At 38.0% G+C, this 26,166-nt stretch overlaps 1 protein-coding gene across 1 annotated transcript in view; it reads right to left on the bottom strand.

Annotated features, from left to right (window-relative positions):
- nlgn2b (neuroligin 2b) overlaps positions 1-26,166 on the bottom strand; it is a 59,267-nt gene that overhangs the window by 9,020 nt on the left and 24,081 nt on the right. The window contains exons 3-5 of the mRNA XM_046861854.1: positions 15,148-15,201; positions 9,457-9,606; positions 294-479 (exon numbers count right to left, since the gene is read on the bottom strand). Of these exons, the coding sequence (XP_046717810.1) occupies positions 294-479; positions 9,457-9,606; positions 15,148-15,201 (390 nt within the window). The remainder of the gene's footprint in view (positions 1-293; positions 480-9,456; positions 9,607-15,147; positions 15,202-26,166) is intronic.

Consider the following 26,166-nt stretch of genomic DNA (forward strand, 5'->3'; position numbering starts at 1 on the left):
CAAGAAGTGATGACACTGGAAAATAACTCCCTTTTTTTTTAAAGAAACTTCTCCATATTCGTGAACGAGCCGTTGCTATAGAAACAACAATGTATAAGAGTGAGAGGCATTATATAAACCTCGCACTACTGTCAAAACCACTGTTATAAGGAAATCATCAACACCTTCAGACCAATCAGGAACCATAAACAGCGACAGGTCCGTTGATCAGAAACATTAATTATTTGATGATGGTGATGATGATGATGATGATGATGATGATGATAAGAGCAGCAACAAGGACAATGACTCACCTTCAGAGTGATGTGACAAAATGAGTAAGTTGACGCAGGACGCTCCGGCACCTGAGCCAAAGATGGTGATCCTCTCGTGGTCACCTCCAAAATGGCCGATGTTCTCGTTCAGCCAGCGCAGAGCCTGGATTTGATCCAGCAGGCCATAGTTCCCTTTTGCCGCCTGATCGCCTGTGCTCAGGAAACCTGCACATGTTTATCAGAATTCATTATAAGACTTAAAATTTACATTGTATGTATGCTTTATGAGACTTTGCCATAAGACTAATACAACCTGACCTACTTAACCTGACCCTGTGTTATTACAATCCAGAAAAATATACTTTATGGACAAAAATATTGAAACACCTGAGTTTTCCATCCATATGTGTTTTCCCCCAAACTTGAAGGTACATAGTTGTATATGATATCTTTAGCATGAAACTGTCCTTTCTTTTGAACTAGAAGACCCAAACCTGTTCCAGCCTGACGATACCCCTGTGCACAAAGCCAGCTCCATTAAGATATGCTTTACATGGACTGGAGTGGAAGATATTGAGTGACCTTCTATAGAGCTCTGACCTCAACCCTTTGGGATGAATATGAACGCTGACTGCCCCTAGACCCCAGGCCTCCTCACCTCATCTACATTATTACTTGACTTTACTAACACCATTGTGGCTAAATGAGCTATATATAAATATAAATATATTGTATTATTACTATATGAAATTATATATTATATATACTGTATTAAACAGTTTGTCATATAAAGATTAAACCCCCCCCCACCTCAAAAAAAGCAACAATAGAAACCAGAAACATCAAAATTCTTGTCTACATTAAGTAATAAATTTAACGCAAATAGAAAAAAGGCACAAAGGAGTCAGAAAAAAAACTAAATTCTGAAGCTGTTCATTTTCTTGGTCTGTAAGTGACTAAACCCGGCTCAGACTCCAAAGACTCGATCGTTAGGCTCTTAATTGCTCCTCCTGCTTTTAGCCAATCAGAGCATGCCGAACTGTACTGTGCTTGTGTTAGAAACGAATGATAAAATCTTGCTAATACAAAAAAACACATTAGCATTCAATAACAGACGGAATAAAAACGGCTCTCTGAGCATAGATACAAGGCTGGGAATAATAATAATAAAAAAAATCTGTCGCTCTTACGATTTTACCATAATGTCTTTGAATATTAAAGTGAATTAAATTAGAGTGAGTGTGTCATGGCCTATGGTCCGATTTAACGCTACATAAATTAATAAAAGGGGTGGGGAGGGACGTTTAATTGTATAAAAATGGAGAGGAAAGAAAGGCTTTTTAGTAAGGATGAAAAGGGAAAAGAGAAGGAAAGACGAATGAAGGGAGAAAGCGAGGGAAAAAAACAACACAAAAATAGACATAAAAGCTTAAAAGCACCCTATGAGACTGTTAGACTGAGTGAGGGCACAGAGATGGAGAACGACAGAGAGAGAGAGAGAGAGAGAGAGAGAGAGAGAGAGAGAGAGAGTTTTTATTTATTGAAAAGGGACAAGACAGAAAATGTGAGTACTATAATCCTTTTGCACAAAAGCACCATACACACAATACACACTCTGCAAGTATACAATGTTATAAAAAATGAAATATGATGGCCCTCAGGGTTCTGCTTTAGGCCCATTGTTGTTTCCCACTTCACCCAGACTTGATTTTGGTATGCAGAATTTTTTCATCTTCACATGTGTGGCTCTTTCCCAAACTGTTATCACAACGAATTCCTTGTATAAGATGTCTTTGCGTAAGTAGCATTAAATTCTTCCTTTCACCCAAAACTGTATGAATGAACACAAATCTCTACAGGCACACTCCAAAATCTAGTGAAATATCTTCCAAGAAGAGTGGAGGTTATTATAACAGAAAATGAGGACTAAATGTGTAATGGTATTATCAAAAAGTATTTATGAATCCTATGGTCAGGTGTCCACAAACATTTGTCCATATAATGTCGATAGACAAGAAACAGTCAAAATTTTAAACTAAATCTAAACTGATACAAACAATATTCATGTAAATTTGCCTTGTTTTTAAAGTGTTAAGATTGAAATACATACTTTTAATTGGTTAAATAATGAAATTAAAAACAGCAGCTTGTAAAGGTCAGTGGTTGATTTATTACAATTAAGAATCTGTTTAAAATACCGATTTACATTTTTATCATTTTTAAAACATTAGGAAACATGCACAATAACACGAGATAACCCTAATCCCAAGGAACATTTTATTGTGAGCTAGCTGTCCTACAACAAAATTCAGTGATTGGAGTCAATTCATTAGTTGTATACAGGTTATATTATAATATAGAACAATATAATAATATATGGCTGCCTTTTAAGGCCCTCTTCTTAATTAGGGGGATCCATCGCATCTCAGTCAGTTCCAGAGAACGTTAAAAATGCTCTGTAGTCTATGTTTTGGGGAATTCTGTTTATCTATATTGTATGTGTGTATGTACATAATCTCTATCTGTGTATCTAACTCTAAATAATAAAACTGTGTAAACCTGTTTACTATTTTCATCTGTTTCAATCTGTGCAGGGTGGGGCAGGGCCAGAAGTGGGAACTAATGAAGTACAAATACTTTGTTATTGTACTTAGATACTTTTCTGGTATCAGTACTTTACATCACTGTTTATTTTTTAGACAACCTTTTACTTTTACTCATTACATTTGTACTCAAATATCTGTACTTTCTACTTCTTACATTTTTAAAACAGTTACTTTAGTTTTGATCTATTTGGTGAAATGTCAATATTTTTTCTTCTCACTGTTGACACTTTCAATCTTCCACTGGTGTATCTTTCCTGGCTCTCACACACCACAGACGTAGGCTAGTTTATGAAGCTAACAATAAGCAGGGCAGAAGTCAACAAGAAGTATGGGGTTTACATATAGGGTGGGTGTCAGTGATGTAAACATGATCATCATCATCTTTTCTCTGCTTGTGTTCTATATGGTGGATGTTCAGCCTGGATACATTCATTAGATAACGACATTTTAAATTAGTTTTTGTATTAATATATTAATTAAGGCTGTCAAAATGCAAATTCATTTTAATGGCACAAATCTTTATTAACGCATGATTAATGCAGGTGCGAATTTCTGGTTAACCATTTTTATTAAAAATAAGTAAATATAAGAGCCGAAATTAAAACCTTCAGAGCAACACATGTTCAGTCACGACGTTCTTTGTTTACTCAGATATAAAAAATAAAAAAACACAAAACCAAAATAATTGTTTTCATCATAAACATGTTTTACTGAATGTTTTACTAATGCGCTAAGTCTCAAATCAGCACCAAAATCTACCATGGTGCACACATCCGCAATTAAACCTCTGGGGTGGCATTTTTTCCTCATAACACAAAAAACATCTTTTTTGATCGTACAGATAAAAGCAATACATCAATCGAATCTATAAAGAGTCTAATGTTATTTGTATACACTCACAATCACAACGAAACACTGTGCTGTTTTAAAATAAAGAAAACACACTGGGGGCGCTCTTTGCCGTCTCTGTCATCTCTCTTCACAGACACACAAATAAAACACCCCGAATCTCAGTGAATATTTGCCCAACAGACATAAAAAATATGTGAATAGTAAGCTTGAAATGTCTATTTCTAAATAATCCCATTCACATAAAATACAATTATTATCTGATTATGTAATCCGTATGAAAGTTATTTACGTAATTTAAAACACTATAATTACTTTAAAACATTTACAAGAATATTTTGTCTTCATGCTCTATATTGAGTTTTATTTTTACTAATAATAGACATACATTTGCATAAAGCATCAATATTTGTCCATGGCCATGATGAATAGAGTATAAAAAAAAGGAAAATATTTAAGGTACATTTAGAACAGATAAAAATGTGTGATTAAGTTGCATTAAATTGTGAGTTAACTTATGGCAATCATGCAATTAATTGTGATTAAATATTTTAATCGATTGACAGCCCTAATATTAATATGATGTGACACCAGTTACTAGCGTGACACTAAAACAGGTAGTAGTAATGGCTACTTTTTACTGAAATACATGTCAGAGCCCAAACTTTCCTCACTTTAACTTAAGTAAAAAAGGATTATCAGTACTTCAAATTTGACCAGAGTATTTTAAAACATGAGCATCTGTACTTCTACTTAAGGGAAGGATGTGTGTACATTTGCAACTTTAGGGCAGGGCATTATGGGGCAGAGCATGATGTGGTCAGAGGGGTAAATATTCTGTACAATTTGTTAGTAATCTTTATTACAAAACAAACAAATATGTGTTTTGGACATGTCTGCTTTTGGAGGACATGTCTGACTGTGGTTGGTTGCCAGGCAACAGCAACAAAACAGCACCATGAAAGGTTAATGTGATGCTGTGTGTGTGTGTGTGTGTGTGTGTGTGTGTGTGTGTGTGTGTGTGTGTGTGTGTTTGTATCTCACAGTAGTTGAGCCGTTCTGTCCATCACAATACATCCATCCATCCATCCATCCATCCATCCATCCATCCATCCATTTAACAATCCATTAATTTATACACCCACCTGTCTATTTTTTACAATTTCTTGGGATTAATTAATTGAATCCATCCATCTTTCTTTCTGTCTATTTATATATTCATAGGGGACTGTTTATTTAAAAATCAGTTCATCAATCTATCAAACAATCCATCTATCCATTGGTTAATTAGCAGTATCTGTTCTTTTCTCTGTATCTACACCTCCTGCAGAGTTGGAGCGCTTGCTAACTTTAGCGCTGATCACCGCGTTCTGAAGCCAAACTTATAAATATTCACTAACTAATCATTTGGACACTGTGAACCTACATCCTTCGTTCCCATTTAGATGAGAATAAAGAAAAAAAGACAAGGAGGAAAAATGAAAAATAGAAAAATGTAGTAATAGTATGCTAGTAATCCCCTTAGCATTATTCTATAACAACACTATAGATAATGAAGTCACTAAAACATCTGGTGCAGATTTTGTACGACAAACAGCCATAACGAGGCTGATATCATGCAGAGAACTCATTGTGACTGAGTTACTGTAGATCTAAACCTACTCCAGTGATTTTATTTGCAAATCTTTCTGTGAGCGCACAAGCATCATTTAGGATATCTTCAAAAGTGCAGTATATAAAAACATAAAAAAATAATAGCATCTGCACCGTGCAAACCATTTGGGACACAAACTGACTTGTTTGGAATTCATATGCATATCTACCTTTATAACTGCAATGCATAATGTAAAATAATACCCCAATTATGCTACAGACTTTTTCCACAATTGCTTCTATAACCAACAAAGTTCACTATATGGATATATACTTCACTATATGGATATTTAGGTCTTTATAGGTTGCAATATATAGGACTTTTTGACATTTAGCTACTTTGGCCTAGAGTACACAGTGCCCTGTGTGACTAAAACTATAGACTATCTAGTGGACTATATAGCTAATGCAGATCTAGGTGTGATGCAGGTCTATATCTCATTCGGCATTCAGGTACTTACTCCCAATAAAATGGTTCCTACACTCTACATTATGATATATATGAACAATATGAATCCGTTTGGAAAGCAGCACTGTGTCTCACTTGAAATTTAGCAACCTAGTCCCCATAAAATAGTGTGCACGCCCTACTTAGTGCACTTTATATGAGCAATACAGATACATTTGGGAAGAAGTCTGACTCTGGTTCAACATTTAGCAACCTAATCTCTATGAAATGGCTTCAACAGCCTACCTAGTGTGCTATATAGCCAATACAAATTAGTTTGGAATGCAGCCAGAGTCTTACTAGATCCATTTGGAAGGCTGCCTGATTCTCATTTGGCATTCAGTTAAGTAAAGCCTACACAGTGGATTTTACAGCCTGCCTGGTGCAATATATGACCAATGTGGGATCCGATTGGGATGACGCCTGACTCTCCATTTTTAGTGAGCAATCTATTCCCAAGACAATGGCTTTAACAGCCTACATAGGGCACTATATGACCAATACCGATTCATGTGGGATGCAGGCTGTGTATAATTTGGCATTCAGGTTTTAAATGCATTTGAAAGTCGTTTTACATTCTACAAAGTGCACTATATGTTCAATATAGATGTTGTTCGAATGCATGCTTCGTAGTGACTTATAGTGACTCCTACTCTTGCTCACTACATAACTAATACACATCTATTTGGCATTCAGCCCCCTACTCTCTAGACCAGTGATGTCCAAGCTGATTTGATTTCGCAGACCATGCAATATGAGAAAAATAACCAAAAAATGCCTTTTGGAAAAATGCTTGAAAAATAAGGATATCATGTCTCTTATAAGAGGTCACTGAATAGCTGCATAAAGCATTATGCTCTATTGTACAATATATTCCATTGTTTTTGTACTATAAGTTTCACTAAACTAAAAACTTTTAATAAAACTACATTAGATTATCAGATTACAGAGTTTTCTTTTTTATGTATTTTTAAATACAGAATAATAAATAGGAGAAACAATGACAACTTTAGTAATGATGCATAATGCAACATTTATTTGGCCCCAGTAAAGTTTGATTTTTGGTTTTTGATTTTTCTCCTTTAATAGTAGAAAGGTTGGGATCTGCCCTATTCAATGGCATTTTCAACATACAGTGCAAACTAGAAGACCAATACAGATCCATATGAGATAAACCAGACACCAATGTTGCATTATTCTGTCACAGTGGTTTCTTAAGGCCACTTTATGAGCAATACAGGTTCATTTGGGAGTCTCCATCCTATATTGGTTCTGAGATTAATGCAAGGCCTAGCGTTAAAACACCTCAGATTTACTGTACATCAGGTCAATACAGATCCATATGGGATAAAGCCAGACTCCAATTTCTGCCAGAGTGGCTACCTATTGCACAATATGAGCAAAACAGGAATATTCGGGAGTATCCATCCTTTAAATACTGGCTCGGAGATGAATTTAAGACCCAATGTTTAAACACCTCAAACTTACTTTACCCAACATTGCATAATCACACATCTCCAGGTGACATCACAAGCAAAGAACACAAACGCCTAAGATTGAATGCCGGAAGCATCCAGAGGAAAAAAAATAAAGCAGAAGAAAGGTCTCGTGTGGAATTAAGCAGCTAATTAGGGTAATCTGTTTCTGCAAATAGAGCGCATCTGATAAAGGGATCAAGAATGAGATGAGGAGTAAAAGACAGATGAGAGAAAAGTGAATTGATAGGAGGAAGATGAGTGAGAATTAAAATAATGAAGTACTGTATCAACAAACTGTAATACAAAATGTGCATTGTTGAGTTTTTGTTAATGTAATTGGCTTACATCTTAACTTGAACCCAAACATCAAAGAAGTGTGGGGGAAATGGTGGGGGGAAAAAAGGCACAACTGAGTGTTATTAAGAAAAAGAAGGAAAGTATAAAGGAACAACATGGAATAGAAAGACAGAAATAGAGAGAATTACACACTGGGATAGACATTGAATCGGCGAAGGGAGCCCCCCTCCCCCTCGTCTCTCGTTCATTAATTAGTTAATGAGTAAATTAGTTGGAACAGATGGCTGTGCTCACATACCAACAAGTCTTTGCGCACTGTGGATGGAGTGATGGAGCGATAGCAGGAGGGAAAACAGAACACTAGCAACAGAATGCATTAAAAAACAGTCAAGGAATATCTATACACCTTTGGCCTCATGAAGAATAAAGTATAGTCCCACCCACCAAATTTACATTTATGGAATTTGGCAAAGGCCCTTATCCAGAGCGACATACAATTATTTAATTTATAAAGTTGAGGGTTAAGGGCCTTGCTCAAGGCAGCTTAGTGGTGGTGGGATTTGAACTCAGGACTGTTGATCAGAATGCCAACATCTTAACCGCTGAGCTACCTCTTTCCTTCACCCACATCAAATCAGATGTCCTCTTCAAATGTACCCTGAGGTAACCACAGCAGAGGTGATGGACAGAGTCTGCCCTGTGCCCCACTCCACAATTACTATCAACCAACCCAAAACCACACCCCCTACCCCTTTCTGCCCTCCTGGAAACCAGTAAAATGTAGAATTGTTTATGACTTTGTCATATGGAAGTCGTAAGAGGCCATGCATTATAATATTTTTTTTCTTTCTTATTTTCTTATGATCATGACTTGATTTTCTAATGATCTCGAAAAAAACTAGTTGTTTAGTCATGAATTCTTTCGTTATCTCGACTTAAATGTTGTTTTCTCGTTATCACGACTTAATTTTCTCATTATATTGATTAAACAAACATTGATCCTCGTGATCAGTGCTAGATTTTTCATAAATTAAAAAGTTTTTCAGAAATCCAGTGGTGAACATAAGACTTAAGTAGCTTTTCATGTGTGGAGTATTTACAATTGGAGAGATTTTTTCTTTAACTTCACTACACTTCAAAGTCAAATATCTTACTTTAAATCCAAATTTTTTCGAAATCAGGCGTTCCTTTTTATTTATGAATGGATAAAAACTTAACTGGCCAAGCATGCAGCAAACCATTAATCAGGGTAGAGCGTGCGCTCTGTTTTGAACTTGTTTTGACTGATTCTTTGTGGTATCTACTTATCACTAACATACAGTTCAGTGACAGTTCAACAGCAAGCAGAACATTTTGAGAGTAATACATGATGGAAGAAACTCCTGACTCAAACTTGCCAGAAGGTGATAATTTTATTAAATATCAATCAGTGTTTCACTCATTAATATCATTCTATTAATAGATCAGTGTGCTCAGAGTAACATTACTTTTACTCAAATGAAAGTTTAAAATAGCATTTTTGTTTTTATTTGAGTAATATTTTACCGTGTGTATCTCTACTTTAACTCAAATACATTGTTTGTGTACTTCGTCCACCACTGAAAAAATAACTCGGTATGTTAAAATCATGAGAAAACAGCAAAGTGTGTGTGTGTGTGTGTGTGTGTGTGTGTGTGTGTGTGTGTTTGGTCATTCCACATCATGATCATCTCCTTTAATTAATTTTCAGCTTTACTGCAGAGCATAAAATGCCCTATCGTTTATTTTTAGCCCATGTCTCCAATGCCATCTCTCTCTCCCAGTTTGTCTGTTGGTATACTAGAAGTATGTTCTTCAGGTGATGAGGTCGTTGCTGGTGATGTCACACTTACCCAGAACCCCCAGCCTGTAGTTCATGGTGACAACGATGACGTTGCCGTAGGCAGCAAGGACACTCGCGTCGAACATGCTGCCTGCTCCCTCCATATACGAGCCACCGTGGATGAACAACATAACCGGCTTCTTCCGTCGATCTCGGATATCTGTGAAAACACACACACACACACACACACACACACACACACACACACACAGACAGATTCACACACGCACACACACACACACACACACACACACACACACACTTTTATTTAGGGTTTTATTTAGGGCTGCACAGACAGTAATTTTCATAAGTAAGTGTACTTGACACATTAGGGTGATGTCTGAGGGTTTCATATTTGGTGAAGTCTTTCTGTTTTGCCCTTGTCTCTTTTATTTTCACTATATTAGAAATATCTGTTACTACAGATAGAAAGCATCAGATGGTGGTCTGTAGGATGGTTTTGGAGGTAAAGAAGAAGAGGAGGAGAGTTAAGAATGAAAGGAGAATAAGATGGTGGAAACTGGGGGAGGAAGACTGTAGTGTCAGATTCAGGGAAGAGGTCAGACAAGGGCTCGGTGGTGGTGAAGAGGTGGATGATTGGACTACTGAACTACTGCAGAAGTGATAAGAGAGACAGTTAGAAAGGTACTTGGTGTGACATCTGGAAATAGAAAGAAATACAAAGAGAAGTGGTGGTGGAATGAGGAAGTGCAGGAGAGCATAAGGAGAAAGAGGTTGGCAAAACAGGATTGTGATCGACAGAGAGATGATAAAAGTAGGCAGGAGTACAAGGAGATGCGGCAGCAGGTAAAGAGGGATGTAACAAAAGGAAAGGAAAAGGCATATGAGGAGCTGTATGAGAGGTTGGACACTAAGGAAGGAGAAAAGTATTTATATCGACTGGCCAGGCAGAGAGACAGAGCTGAGAATGATGTGCTGCAAGATAGAGCAATAAAGGATGGAGATGGAAATGTGTTTGCAGGGAGAAGAGGTGGAGAAGGTGGAGGAGTATGGGTACCTGGGTTAAACAGTGCAAAGTAATGGCGAGTGTGTTAGAGAAGTGAAGAAAAGCGTGCAGGCAGGGTGGAGTGGGTGGAGAAGAGTGATAGCAGAAGTGAATTGTGATAGAAGAGTATCTGCAAGAGTGAAAGGGAAAGTTTATAGAACTGTGGTGAGACCTGCGATGTTGTATGGTTTAGAGACAGTGGCATTGAGTAAAAGACAGGAGGTGAAGCTGGAGGTAGCAGAGCTGAAGATATTGAGGTTTTCGTTGGGAGTGACGACGATGGACAGGATTGGAAATTAGAAGTTTATTAGAGGAACAGTGCATCTTTATATCCTCACTTTATTAGTAATGTTTGTCTTTTTTTTTTATTTTTATTGTCACTCTATTGGTAATGTCTGACTCGTATCATCTCTTTATTAGTAAAGTTTGTCTCTTTTATCATTGCCCCATCTCTTTTATTATCACTGAATTAGTATCGTCTGTCTCTTTTAATCCTCCCTCTCTTTATTCTCACATTTTATTATTAGTTATTTAATTCTAACTCAGTAATGTCTGCCACTGTAGTCCAGCCTCACTCATTAGTAACATGTCACGTTGATCCTTACTCTATTAGTAATGTCTATCATCTTTATCCTCACTCTGTTGATAATGTCTGTCTCATAGGGCCCTTTTATCAGCATTGTACCTGCAATTTCTGTTTCTTTAATTCTCACTCTGTTAGTAATGTCTGTCCTGTTTATCGGCACTCTATTGGCAATGCCTGTCTATTTAATTGCCCCTCTATTGGTGGATGTGTCTCTTTAATTCCCTTTTTCTCTCTGAAACATTGTTTTACAGGTTCTACCTCAGAGCTGATTTGGTACAGCCTCCCCCTTTCTCTGCAGTGTGTGTGTGTGTGTGTGTGTGTGTGTGTGTGTGTGTGTGTCAGAGCTGGCCGGTTAGCCAATGCGTCTGCTCTGTGCAGGATCTGTGGATAATTCATACAAACAGCAGACCAACTGGAAACAAAACTAACAGCCACGGCATCTGTTTATCCATACGAAAGAGAGAGAGAGAGAGAGAGAGAGAGAGAGAGAGAGAGATACAAAGATTGTAGCAGAATTTGAGACATCAAGAAAGAGACAGATGGAGGGAGGAAGAGGAGGACTGTGTGTAAAACAGAAACATGAGCGACAGGAGGAGAGAGAGCGAGAGAGAAAGAGAGACAGAGAGAAAGAGACTGATGGACAGTATAGGATGATGGACAAAGACTGATGGAGAGAGAGAGAGAGAGAGAGAGAGAGAGAGAGAGAGAGAGAGAGAGACTTAAGGACAAAGAAAGCAAAAAAGGTAAAGTTGGGAAGGAAAGAGAGTGAGACAGGTAAAGAAGATGGAAAAATGAAATAAAAGATAAACAGACACAAATGGAAGAAAGATAAAAAAATAGAGAGATGAAAAGTGAGATAAAGAAGAAAAGAAAGAGAGAAGAAATAGCATTAAAAGAGGAAAAGTTACACAAACCAAGGTCTTTTCATGGACACACACACACACACACACACACACACATACACACACACACACACACACACACACACACACACACACACACACACACACACACACACACACAGCTGTGATTGCCCAGTCGCTATGGAAACTGCCTCTCTGCCTAATAGAGGCTCCATTCCACAGCACTGACTCACTCAGGCCTGTTGCCACGGAAACAAATTCTACGCACGTCTCTGCACGCCCGCCTGCATCAACACCTGAACACACACACACACACACACACACACACACACACACACACACACACACACACACTCTATTTATGCACTTAGGTTTGAAACCTCTTGCTGTCTTTTGCTTATCTTTTCTCTTTCTCTCTCTCTCTCTCTCTCTCTCTCTCTCTCTCTCTCTCTCTCTCTCTCTCTCTCTCTCTCTAGTGAATTTCCCACAGGAACTGTAAGCATGTTTCCTGGTATTAACATACTGTGTCCAACACACACACACACACACAGAGAGAGAGAGAGAGAGAGAGAGAGAGAGAGAGAGAGAGAGAGAGAGAGAGAGAGAGAGAGAGATCAGTGCTTTTGTGTGTATAATGTTCTCACGCTGAGTTCTGGTGGTTATTTAAACCCCATCTGCTGTAACACTGACATTGCTAACCTACTAAGAAGGCTAACAATGCTAACAATGCTTGTAATAACCGAACTATCACAATCCCACCTTCAGCATTTTTTACTTCCTGAACACTGAAACATGCTAATTTCTAAACAACCTGCTAGCTAACTTCATCTAACTGTAACTATCAACGTAGCAATTTTGTTTATGGTTAGCTCTCTCTCTCTCTCTCTCTCTCTCTCTCTCTCTCCCGCTGTCTGTCTCTCCATCTTTTTCTGCCTAGTTTAAAGTGTTGCTTTACCTTGGTCTCTGTCTGTCTGTCTGTCTGTCTGTCTGTTTGTCTGTCTGTCTGTCTGTTACATTCTGTCTCTTACATTTATTGTCTGTTTCTCTCTCTCTCACTTATATTTTTCTGTTTCTCCATTCTTCTTATTTTCTTTTGTTGGTTATTATCTGTTACGTTCTCTCTGTTTGTCGCTCTCAACTTTTATTTGTCTCTCTTTCTCTTTTACTTTTTGTCTCTCCATCTGTTTCTTTTTAGTTTTAAAGGTTGCTGTATCTCAGACTCTCTTTGTCTCTGTATCACTCTTTTTCTCACTGTCCATTTCTCTCTCTCTCTCTCTCTCTCATTGTCCATCTCTCTCTGTCTCTCTGTCTCTCTCTCTCTCTCTCTCTCTCTCTCTCTCTCTCTCTCTCTCATTTTCTGTAACAGCCTGTTTTTTTGTGCTGCCTGGAAACAAAACAATACAAAAAGATCAATAAAGGTACCAAATTAGCACTTGAGAAAACACACACACACACACACACACACACACACACACACACACACACACACACACACACACACACACACTTCCATCATGCTTGAATATGTAAATCCTAAAGTGAGTTTGAAATGGCACCTTAGAAACATCCACCCAACCTGTTTGAATCCTGAACCCAGTTAACAATGTGTGTGTGTGTGTGTGTGTGTGTGTGTGTGTGTGTGTGTGTGTGTATGTGTGTGTGTGTGTGTGTGTGTGTGTGGGTGTATGTGTGTGAGTGTGTCTGTCCTTAATGTCCACTATTGTGGAGCTAGCATCGATGCAGGCTTAGCAGTGTTCTTTGACCGGAACCTCCATGTGAGTAGGATCAGGTACATTGCTTCATCTTTAGGAACCCAAGCTTCACTTTTAGGAAGGTTTATTATTAAAGTTCTTCAGCTTGAGTACCTTAGTTCCCGTGGACCAGAAATAAGGGTTAAGAGTGGGGGTGGTTGTGCTTGTGGTTGTGTAGAACTGATTTATGAATCCTTTCCTATCTAAATAACCGTTGAGAAATTGTTTCTTGATGGGACTCTCTAAAAAGGGACAAAGTAGAACTTATTTAGGAAGCTCTCAGCTTTTTAAAGAGCCCTTGAGCAGGGGTCCCAAAAAAATCTTTCCGTAGGTGCCACTTAAATTTTTCCTGCTGTACATTAATCAAGTGTTAATGCTGATCAGCCTTTTTTTTTGTGATATTGAATGTATTATATCACAGTAAATTATTTAAAACAGATACTGACTTTAATACTAATACAATACTGATACTGACACTAATTCAGTACTCTTACCAATACTGACACTGACACTAATACTAATATACTTACTACTACTACTACTACTACTACTACTAATAATAATAATGCTACTACAATACTATCACTCACACTAATATACTACTACTACTACTAATAGTAATAATGCTACTACACTACTAATTTCTACTGACACTATAACTAATACTACTGCAATATTGAAACTAACACTAATACTGATACAAAACTAATACTGACATAGTATAAATATAGTATGGGTTTGGGTATAGGTGTCTGATACTCAAGGTTTCAGTATCAGTATCGAAAAAGTGGTATTGTCTAAGCTTTGATCATTTTTTTTGTTTAAATTTAACATACCTCGTAGTTGTATAGCTGATCATAGTTGATAGGTGATTTGATATTCTGGCCATATTGCTCAGCCATGTGAGTGTTTTAAACATGAATCAGGGAAATAAGAGTAAACTGTATAAATGACTAAATGACTTGAATGTTCCTGTTTAATTAGGTGTGTATAATGTGCTCTGTGTAACAAGTGCTTTTATTTTTTAACATAATGTCTAACATTCATCTGTAATCATTGGCTCAAAAAAATCTCTCTTCTTCAAAACCTGTGCATAAATTTCCCCTTGTTACATTTTCTAATATTGTTTTTTCCTGCCTTAATTTTTGCTATATTTTCACACTCCACTTGAGCTGTACCTGTTCCCCTGTCTCTTCTCTTCATCTGTCTTTCCATCCTTCCGAGACAACTGGATTAACCAGAAGTGTCTCTATTTAAACCTCAGCAATTACAAAGCACAGCAATGTGTGTGTATGTTTGTGTGTGTGTGTGTGTGTGTCTTAGATATACAGGGGAAAATTCTCAGCTCAGGCTGTGATAATCAAGAGAATAGATACATTTACACCCCAAAAAAAGAGTGTGTACAGTATGTGTGAGTGCTTTTGTGTGTGTGTGTGTGTGCGTGTGTGTGTAAGAGAGAAAAAGTTGACCGAAAAAAGACATGCAGGAAAAATACCTTCGTCCCTCGGTCTGTTCGTCGCAGACTCGTCAGGTTTTTTAGTGAGAGGACCTGAGACAAAAAAAAAACAAAAAACAAAAACAAAAAAAAATAACACACACACAGTGGGGAAGAAAAGAGAAAAGAGAAAATTCAAAAAGAGTCTCATCGAGTCTCATAAAAAAACAAGAAAAAAAACAGACAAGAAAATCAAGAAACGACAAAAATCTGTTTGTTTGTTTTTTAGGACAAAAAGTCTCATAAACCACAATAATTTACAAAAATCAGACTCACTAACAGTGCAGAATCCTTCATGCCACTCAGGCCTGTGTGTGCCTTTGTCACACACCCACACACAATGTAACATTGCTGTACACACAGCACAATACTAACATACATATACACACAAAACCAGAATAGTGTTTCCCATCCCATACACGTTCATGCGGGGTACCAATACTTTATATTTGAGTAAAAATAGAGTGAACAACATGCAGTGGCACATATTCACACTCTGTGCGTACATGCTCATTGCAGGGCCGAGCTACACACTCTGAGAAAAGCTATCCTCTCTCTTACGCATACGTGAGCTCACAGACACCCGTGATATTAAACCCATTATCTGTTCTTCCGAATAAGGTATTTGTATTCGATTAAATCTTGACAGGAAGAGGAACCTGACTGAGCATGGAACATCTACATGGTATCCGAGTGTGTATCGGTCGTTTCTAACTCGGCACTAAACGCTCCCGCTATTAGCAAGAGCTATTGGTGCAACTTTTGTGTGTCTGTGTGTTGCTGTGAATCAGTAAGATAGGGATCCGTGTCATTATTTACCCTGTTTACCTGTCAGCAAGGAACACACACACACACACACACACACACACACACACACACACACACACACACACAAGCATACAGACCTCTATTGACCACACATGCTCTATCACTGTCTGGGCTGAGAGGACATGCCATAAACACACACACACACACACACACACACACACACACACACACACACACACACACACACACACACTGCTCGATAGAAGGCATGTCTTACTGCTAGTTTACAGCCATTTGCCATGTTTTCATGTAAGCACCTTGCTAGTGCAATATCCACACAAGGTTGCTGCAGAAGATATACAGCCCCCATTCCCCCACCCTCCATCACCACATGGTTCAGATGCTAAACATAGGCTAGAGCAATACTTACACTCTGAAAAAAGGTACCAAAAAGGTGCCTTCCATGGCCTTCTTAAACGGTGATAGTCTCAAACAGACTTCTCATCCTAATCCATGAAAGCATATCTTGCCGTCCTTCTTTTCAGGTTTAAATGGAATTTACACATGGGGTATAGATGGGCAGCACTATCATGAACGTATTTTAACCTCTAGCTAAAAGACCTAGAAAATAAAGAGCTTAATTACCCATTACAAATCAGATGCAAATCTTGAATAGTACACACACTGAGCAGAGGTGAAAAGTAACAAATTACATTTACTCATGTTACTGTAATTGAGTAGTTTAATCTACTTTTTAAAGTCGTTTTTAAAATCTAAAATTTCACTTTTGTTTTGTTTAAAGTATTGTACTTAAAAAATGTTATTAAAATAATGCAAGAGGAAAGAAATTGTGCCCTGAAAACTACTGCACTGATTAATTGATGGGCGGAAAACAAACATGCTAAACTCACATGAAAGCAAGATGGAGACGGACAAGACAGTTATCAGTAATGCAGACTCAGCTCAAAGCGAAATGCAGTCAAATCGAAAGTTGTGCGCAATCAAAATGTGTGCACTCACTGTCTTACACAATTCTGAATCTGCATTTGTGATTTCTCTCATTATGATAAATAAATGTCTGAGATCCTCCAGCACTGCTGGACTGGTACCACCTTCTCTCAGGATGAGAGGTAAGTATACTTCAAGGCTCTTCTCTGTTCTGGCACCGAGGAGGTGGAATGAACTTTCCCTAGATGACCGAACAGCTTCCCTGGCTTCCTTCAAGCGACTGGTGAAGACCTCCCTCTTCCTGAAACACTTAAACTAACACTTTCCAAGTTTGATTTGTTAAAAAAAAATACAAAGTTGTAAAGTTGTAATCTAACGTACCAGTATAGATTTATTTATTGCTAGAGACTCAAAGCACTTCTCTGGACATGAGCGTCTGATAAATGCCACAAATGAAAATGTAAAACTATGACAGGAGATTTTTTTGTGCATAACTCACCGTAGTCATGAACTGTAGTGTTTTGTTTTGTTAGAATTTTTTGTTATTGCACTTTAATTTGTGAAGCTGTTCCTTTAATTAAAAACAACTAGTTTGAGATTTATATCTCCTTGTCCTTTTTGAACTACACTAGAACCCCATGCCAGCCCCCGCTGGCAATCCATTGTTGAATAGGTGTTACCCTTATTTAAAAAACTTATGATGGACTTCAGAAATCTGTTGTCTTCTCTCGGTCGCATAGTTTTGAATTTCGGTACTACATTGGTTGGGAGCTGTTGGTAGTCTTGAGTTCTACTTATACTTTGGTCAAGATGGCTCCTCACAAGGATAGATCACTTGTTTTAGGATTAAGAAACTGAATGATAATGGACCAAGGTACTTCCAGCCTGGGCCAAATGTTACAGTCACTCTTCAGTACTGCACAATTCTATATTTTAGTCAATAAAACAGTATTTGAATTACAAACACTTCTGATTTCTACTCTTCCATCTCCAATAGTTCCAATATTAACTTCATAAAATGACCCCGGGGTTTCGATGCATTTTTTCAGTGCAACTATGGTTTTTAAAGGGATTTAAAATGAAGGCAAATTGTGTTTTTTTACAGGAAAGAAAGCACAAAAGTGTAAATAGTTCATGAAAAAGCTTAACAACTGTTTTAAACTGTTTTGGTCGACCTTTCCTCACGATGTCCAGCTTTGCTTGAATAGTCCATCTTGTAAATGTCCTTGTAATATATCTGACCAAATCAATTTCCTCTCCTTTGTCAGCCATTGTTAAATGAAAAAAAAAATGGGTATTAAATCCACACGATTATGTTTTAACTTGGGCAGTTTGCTACAGATGCAGGTTGCAGTAGGGTGTTCTCTAACCATTCAATCAAAAGACGTGAAAATGCAGACGTGACTGGATACTAGCTAGAGGCCAAATCTAACAAGTATGACTGGTTAAAATGACAACTTTAAGCAGCAAAGATTTGAACCTACCAAGAGTCTGCGCTGTTCATTTCAGCTGGCATTACAGCAATACGTGATGTTATGGCTGAAATCTGATTGGATAGAAACTCTAACCGAAACTTTCTCTCAGTGGTGCAGCAGCAGCATTGCATCCGAGAGAAACACTATGCAATAAAGAGAATGAACTATTGGGAATACATATTCGTTGACAAAAATATATTAAAACATAAGTTAGTGATCCTGAAAGGCCTTCCTGGCTCTGATGGTCCGCCACTGCCTAAAGAAAACCACATTTGCTTAAAGGATACTGAATCTGAAATGCATATTTAGTTTAAAATGTTGAAATGTTGTATTTATTTAGTACTGCTTTTGCTCTAAGGAGGAAGGAGTACCAGAAGGCATCTTTGGGTACATTCACTTGCCAAAGCATTGGTATCATCTGATTGCATTATTTAAAAGACCTGTAGACTGTTTATCTTCTCTCCTGGTTTTTGCTTTGACTTGATTGAAGTTCCAGTGTTATATTCTCATACATAATGTACTAGAAAAGTGATCAAAGTAGTAGTACCCTCAAAAGACCAGCAAAAGTGCCAGTTCTCTATTTTTTTTTTTTGCTAAAAGCACCTGGAAGATGAAAGTCATAATTATTCTTATTCATATTTGATTTGATGGACTACTTTGTACAGATGCTGTAACCACTCTCGAGTACTTTTAGATCACAGAAAGCGAACCGGATAGTGCAATTATAAATCACTACTCCTCTGTAACTGTGTACTATATGATCAAAAAGTGCAATTTGTGAAACCAGGAACTTGATTACGGTTTTAACATGAAGTCTGATTTGTTCAAGTTACTTAGGTTAGGATGGACTGGTATCAAAACGATTTTAAAGGGGGCACTGGACCTTAAGGGGCCTCCTTTGTGGCACCTGTAATGGTACATTTACATGGTTTGTATCATAAAGAACACAACTGGGTTTCTGTGGTACCTTTTTAAACCGTGTGTTGCTTTCACTTCACCTTTTTAAGCAAAATGATACCCACACACACACATACACACACGCACAACTCTCTATCACTGCCCCGTTATTTGGAGTCGTAGTGGCCAAGTCATGCTCACAAACACTCTGGTATCAAGCAGACTACCACACAAACACATGCAAGACTAATAACAGCAAAACACCACACATACAACCACAAACTTTCCCATCAGCACTTAAAGAGCAGCAAGCGATCAATGCAGGGCCGATTCACCTTCTCAAAACACCTCTTCTGGGAAAGATCTCAAAGGGAGACAGCTAGACGCATTTACAATGCAGGTATGTGTGTGTGCATGTGTGTGTGAGTGTGTGTGTGTGTCTGAGAGAGATAGATGGATAGGTATAGATTAAGCGTTGACCACATCAGCACTTTAGCACTGTGTTAGAGTGCACTTTAATTGCTTCAGATGGAGTTCTCCATGGGTGTGTTGCGAGTGTGTGGGTGTGTATTCAGTACTCTGTGGGGACGTTTGGATAAGTGTGTTTATGTTTGTGTTTAATTCAGCAATGTTTCTTTGTTTCAGTTTCAGACCACAAGCCAAGCACATCCATATTCCTTGGAATTGGTTAAAGGGTTCATAGGATTCTAAGGGAGTCCATAAAAGATCATAGTTCACAAACTTATGTCTTACAGTGTACATTTATTGATCTTCCGGAAGGGTTTCATGAAAAAGTGAAGCTTCTCCTGGGAAAACCCCAAATTAGGTGGAAACACAACCTGGATTGGATGGTAGTTCATTGCGGGGTACTGCACACACATTTATTTAAACCTAAGGGTTATTTAAATGAATCTATTCACAAGCATGTCATTGAGACCTGAGAGATCCTGGAGGAATCTACACAGAAGGTCAACTCTGGAACCCCGGAGCTGTGAGAAGATGACATTACCAGCTGCAGCTTGTGGGTGATTTAATAAACACAGATATTATTTATAGCAGTGCAGCAGGGGCTCACTGTTTCCAGGGTACAATCGTGAGCTCAGCAAACTGCCCGTGTAAATGTTCTCCACATGTCTACCCAGGTTTGCTTTGGAATCTCCAGTTTTCTCTGACCCCAACCCCAAAAAAACAACATTAGTTATTCTGTGTAAACTGCCCCAAGGTGTAAAGGAGTGTGTGAAGTTTTCATGGTGACCTTTGATACATTTCTATCTCCTCCAGGGTCCCCCATTTCCACCTCACTGGAATATATAGTCCAGATCCACTTTAATTCCAAAAATGATTCATTCTGGAAGTGCTAGTATCAAAGGTTACAAGGCTTGACCATTCCCAAAATCCCAGAATCTCAAAAATCTGGAAAACATAATGTGTTTTGCTGTAATCACTTAGAAAACCATGGTGCCAAAAGGGTACCTTTTTCCACCTCTAGAAGCATTTTTAGAAATTCCACTTAAGTGAAATAGAGTTAGCTTTTTCCTATTCAGTTATATCCACTACTAGAAATTACATTTATAAATATATTTAGTTTTGTTTAATGAGTGGCTTGCAATTATTTACACAATTAATTTCTATTAAAATTACGTATTTTATTTAATACAATCATCATCTGTATTCTCTTTTTCCCCCCTCTCTCTGTCCAACACCTTAATTTAATCCAAGATTTCTATATTAGCACTGTTTCTTTTTTCTCGCTTATCTTACGTCTCACTTTGCTTTCTATCTCTGTCTATCCATCCCACTCCTTTTCCATCTGTATTTCATATCCTCCCACTGTAAATCCCCCATCATTCTATCTCCCTATTCTTCCTCACTTTATGCTTCTTTTTATCTATTTATTATTCTTCATTCTTACCTCTCTCCATCTCTCTCTCTCTCTCTCGATGTGAAATATGTTTTCAATACAGCAATCAATTTTAGCCGTAAAAATTAGGGAATGCAGAGCTAGGATACAGATGCAAACAAGATCAAGGAGGAAAATAAATGTGTGTGCGCACGTGTTGGCGGGCTTCCAGTCCTCATTGTAACAGAGGGTCAGTCATGCTTTTGTTTAAAGGGAATAGAGGAGCAGGAACATACACACAGCTGTGGAGCTGCCAGTTCCAGGTGTATTTGGGTTGGATGCATTTGGGAGGTGAAAATGTGTTTATATATAGATTTGTATGTGTGTGTGTGTGTGTGTGTGTGTGTGTGTGTGTGTGTGTACTGTTTCAGCTTAAGACTGGATACTGATATCCAAACATGTCAATATTACTGATAGCTGATACTCCATCAGGAATTTGGGCTCAGAAAACACTTACATTGGACAAACACAAAGACATCTGATCCCCGACTTCTTTCCAAAACACACACACACACACACACACACACACACACACACACACACTCCTCCGAACACAATGTCAGCATTATCTCGGCTTTACTTGAGTTTTTTATGAATTGGCTTCAATCGCAAACTTCAGCACAGAATATTTCCCAGCATTCACTGTCACAAACATAAACACCATTTAACACCACAAAACACTAACCATCAGAATGCCACAAAACAACACTCATTCTCAAACACCAAAATACACCAATATTCTCCTCAAACACCAATACTCACTCGAACACCACAAAACAACACCACTCTACCTCAAACACCACAAAACACCTACACTGCCTTAAACATTAGACAAACACCAACAGTCACCTATAAACACCAAATCAACCAATAATCAACCTTAAATACTAAAGAAGTCACCCTTTAGACACCAATAAACACTCACCCTCAAACAATAAAATCACCAACATGCATTCTCAAACACCACAAAACACCAAAAACCCTTAAACACCACAAAACACCGAGACACAACCTCAAACACCAAAATCTACTTATAATGAACCTAAAACACCCAAAACACCAACAGTCACCCTCAAACACCAAATCTAACAACTTCAAACACCACAAAACACCAGCATTCACACTTAAACACCACAAAGCTCCATAAAAGATAACAGTATTTACCTGCACAAAACATTATCATAAAAATAATGTTGTTTAATTATATTTAAATAATAATAAATAGAAAATCTTTAATAAGCTGAACAGAGCAGCATTAATGTTCATATTGGGGTAAAGTTTTCCACATTGTTGGTAAGAAAAGTTGTTTGAGTCATTTGAGCCAAACAGGATGTTGGAGTTACAAAGAAGCATCAAAGAGCTTATAAATACATCTGGTGCTGAAGGAATGTTCCGGCATCACTCAGCACTGTAACTCATTTAGTATCGATCACCAGGTGGGAGATTTAATAGCTGCACTCACACCACTGCCTTTAAGGCTCCTCTCTGATCTTCTGGCTTCCACGAGACAACCTGAGCTTGTCCGGATATGTGCGGTATTCCCTTTAACAGGAAAGCCCCGGGGTCTGGTTTGGAATCTGGAGTTTTTGAGGCGTCATGCATGGATACAAGATCTATCAGTTACAAGCTAATCTGAATAAACGATGATTGTTAGCTTCTCTCACTTCTTCTCATGCATAATTTCTACACATCACCTGGTGCACTTCGTAGTGTCCTTGTGGTACTCAGAGAGTCAGCGAGATGTAGTATATTCAAAAAATGCCAATTAATTTACACACCTCCAGGAACCAGATGGGTTTTATTTCTTGCAGAGCAGCAGTCTCGCTTTGTTATATCACGGATAATTACACTGGAAGTTTGCGGGGTTTTAAATGTTTGTTAGAATATTGACATAAGTGCAGCAAATGGTTCTTTCACCCGAGTGTTTAAAAATAATTGCATTTCAGTTGCAACTCCTCTACAAAAAACATACATATACAGTATATATTACTATATTTGAATTGTAGATGAGCTCATTACTAACATATCATTAATGCATTCTCATAGCACATTATTCATATGCTCTAAATGAGCTAGATTATCTGTAGAATCTACAGCACCTTGGGTTGGTTCACAATAAAGACACCAGATTTTTTCATTCATATATGTTTTTTCCTCCAAACAAAGTTAAAGGGACACAATTGCATCTTCGGAGGCATCAGTATAACATTTTCCCTTTCACTTTAACTAGGAGACCAAAACCTGTTCCAATACACAAAGCCTGCTCCATGAAGATATGGGTTACTTGGGTTGGATTGAAAGATCATGAGTGGTCTGATATTAAGCTCTGACCCCAAAACCTGAACAGCTGAACAGATGAATTGGAATGCTGACTGAACCCCAGGTCTCCTCACCTACACCCTCACCAGTACCTGACCTTACTCCACAGATCTCCATAAGCACAATCCAAAATCTAGTGAAACTTCTTCCCAGAAGAGTTAAACATATATATATATATATATATATATATATATATATATATATATATATATATATATATATATATATATATATATAAAATAGATAAACACAAGTCTCTCTTATAACTGAACATCAAATGGGGATGAGTGTGTGGTGTGTTTCATTATGCACCTCTTTAAACACTCTGCAAATGAAATAATAGAAACACAATCTCGATTTCGACGGAGCACAAACTGCAAAAAATAGAATTTGTTCTTGCAATCGAAAGGGAAAAATCGTGTGACGGTTCTTGTGCTGAGTCGACCCGACTGCTGTTGGTTTTTATTTATAATCAGCCCTCTATACACACACACACACACACACACACACACACACACACACACACACACACACACACACTTATTTACCAAGCAAGCGATTCTACATTTATATTACACTCCTGCGAGTCGAATTACTATTGAGTGGCTTCGCTCTTTTCTCTGGCTCTCCTTTTTCTTTTACCGCAATCAGTTTATCGATCGGATAAAAAGAATATTAATTTGGAACACAGCCGGGGACACGGTGGAAATGTGGCTAAGTAATACGTGGAACGCTGCGTCCAGCATTTGTCCAAAGCAAAACCCTTAAGGAAAAAAAGGAAAAGCAGAAAAGAAAAACAATAAACAAGAAGGTAGAAGAGTACAGAGAGAAAGAGACGTGTCATTAAGCAAAATAGGTAAAAGAAGACAAGGCAGAGGAAGTGGTCAGATTTAAAGAAGAAGAGGAACAAGAGAAAGCCTTTTCTATTTCGGGTTCATGTGACTTCAGAGAGAATATCTTTCCCCCTAGCGTTAGCTACCTAGTTATCGGCACGTAAACGCTAAACTAGCCAGTGTGATCAAATAGTGAACCTTCATGGACAAAAGTGTAAAATTCAAAACTGTAGTGTGTGGGCAGTAGAACTCAGATCTCTGCCTTGAATTAGATGGAAAAAAAGAAAAGAAAAAGAAAAAAAAAAGAAATTGGCAGCAGAACAAAAATAAACAGAAATGTAAACAAATGCAAAATGCTAATGTGTCCACAGTGACGTTATAAATTCCACTGTAATACTGAATGTAGGTCTACAAATCAAGTGATGATAAATCAGGATGGAGGACAACGTGTACACACACACACAAACAACAGGACGCTGAGTGGCTAAGCATTATGCTATCGGTATTTGGCGATCTCTGGAGCTTTTGGTGTGAGCAGCAAAGTGCTCTCGTCTCTCTGATGACAGACTCATCTCCAGAGATCCGGTGACTGATTTTCCTCCAACGTACGTGCACACAAAACACACACACACACACACACACACACACACACACACACACACACACACACAGAGTTTTGATTTGCCAAATGAATGAGACGATCAGCCCTGGGAGCCATTACTGAGCAAAACTCCTCATTTACTGCAGCCAGTGTGTCGTCCCCTGAGACTTCCTCCTTAGAGGAGAGATTAAAAACGAAGGGATGACTGCAGTGCAGAGAGGAAGAGGGGGACGAGGAAGAGGAGGAAGACACGATGAGAAGAAAGAGGAGGAAGTAGAGAATTCCCATCTCTATATTTTGGGAAAAAACATTTGCATTCAAGTGTTCAATTGTAGTGCCTGTAGGGTTCAAGCTTGTGTGTGTGTGTGTGTGTGTGTGTGTGTGTGTGTGTGTGTGTGTGTGTGTGTGTTTGTGTGTGTTCATTAGTCAGCGTTTGCTCATTTGCTTCGGCAGTTAAATTTTTTTTTTTAATCACCTTACACGATGCCCGTTTGTTCTCCTGGACACACAAGTGCTAATCAGTTTTACTGTCTCTAATTAAATAATAAGAATGCGTTCAATAATAAAACGTTCAATTCGAAATAGAAAAAAAACATAAAATCTTTCATAAAATCAGCTGGTCGTTATATTCATAGCCTGTGATTTAGATTTGATTTGAAATAAATAATTATAATAATAAGTATTTCACTATGTTATAAAACTTAATATACATAAAAATTGTAAGAGTTCTAGAATGTTCTATGTAGAATATATAGTTCTTTGATCATACAGGGCTAGGAGAAAAATTTTTTTTTAGCAGGGCGGAAACCCATAATTATCCACCCAACCCTTAATTAGTGTGTATGCAATTAACTGGGTACAAACATGTTGTACATACAGTGCAGAAGCTCTAAAGGTTCCTGTGATAATTCTCCACCGGGAAGGATTCAATAAGTATATTCCTCCATTGGACCTGAAAAAAAACCCTTGAGGAACCAGTTATCTGCTCCAAATTACCACCTAGAACCTGAAAGACCTAGTGAATTACAAATTTAGAAAGAACCCAATGAAAACCCCTTTCAAGGTGAACCTGTAAAGAAGTCGGTTTTAAAAGTTCCAACAGCCACAAAGTCATCCAGGGTTCTACTGCATTTACCGTAAAGACTCAGCACTGTAGCTTGGTGCTGCCAGGATTTGAACTCATGACCTTCTGATCATTTTATGTGGCGAGGACCTTTACTAGTCCTTAGCTCTTGTCTTTTCTGTTATGTAGCTTTATGTTGTTTATGTAGCACCAGG

The sequence above is a fragment of the Silurus meridionalis genome, chromosome 11, assembly GCF_014805685.1.
Source record: "Silurus meridionalis isolate SWU-2019-XX chromosome 11, ASM1480568v1, whole genome shotgun sequence".
Taxonomy (NCBI): domain Eukaryota; kingdom Metazoa; phylum Chordata; class Actinopteri; order Siluriformes; family Siluridae; genus Silurus; species Silurus meridionalis.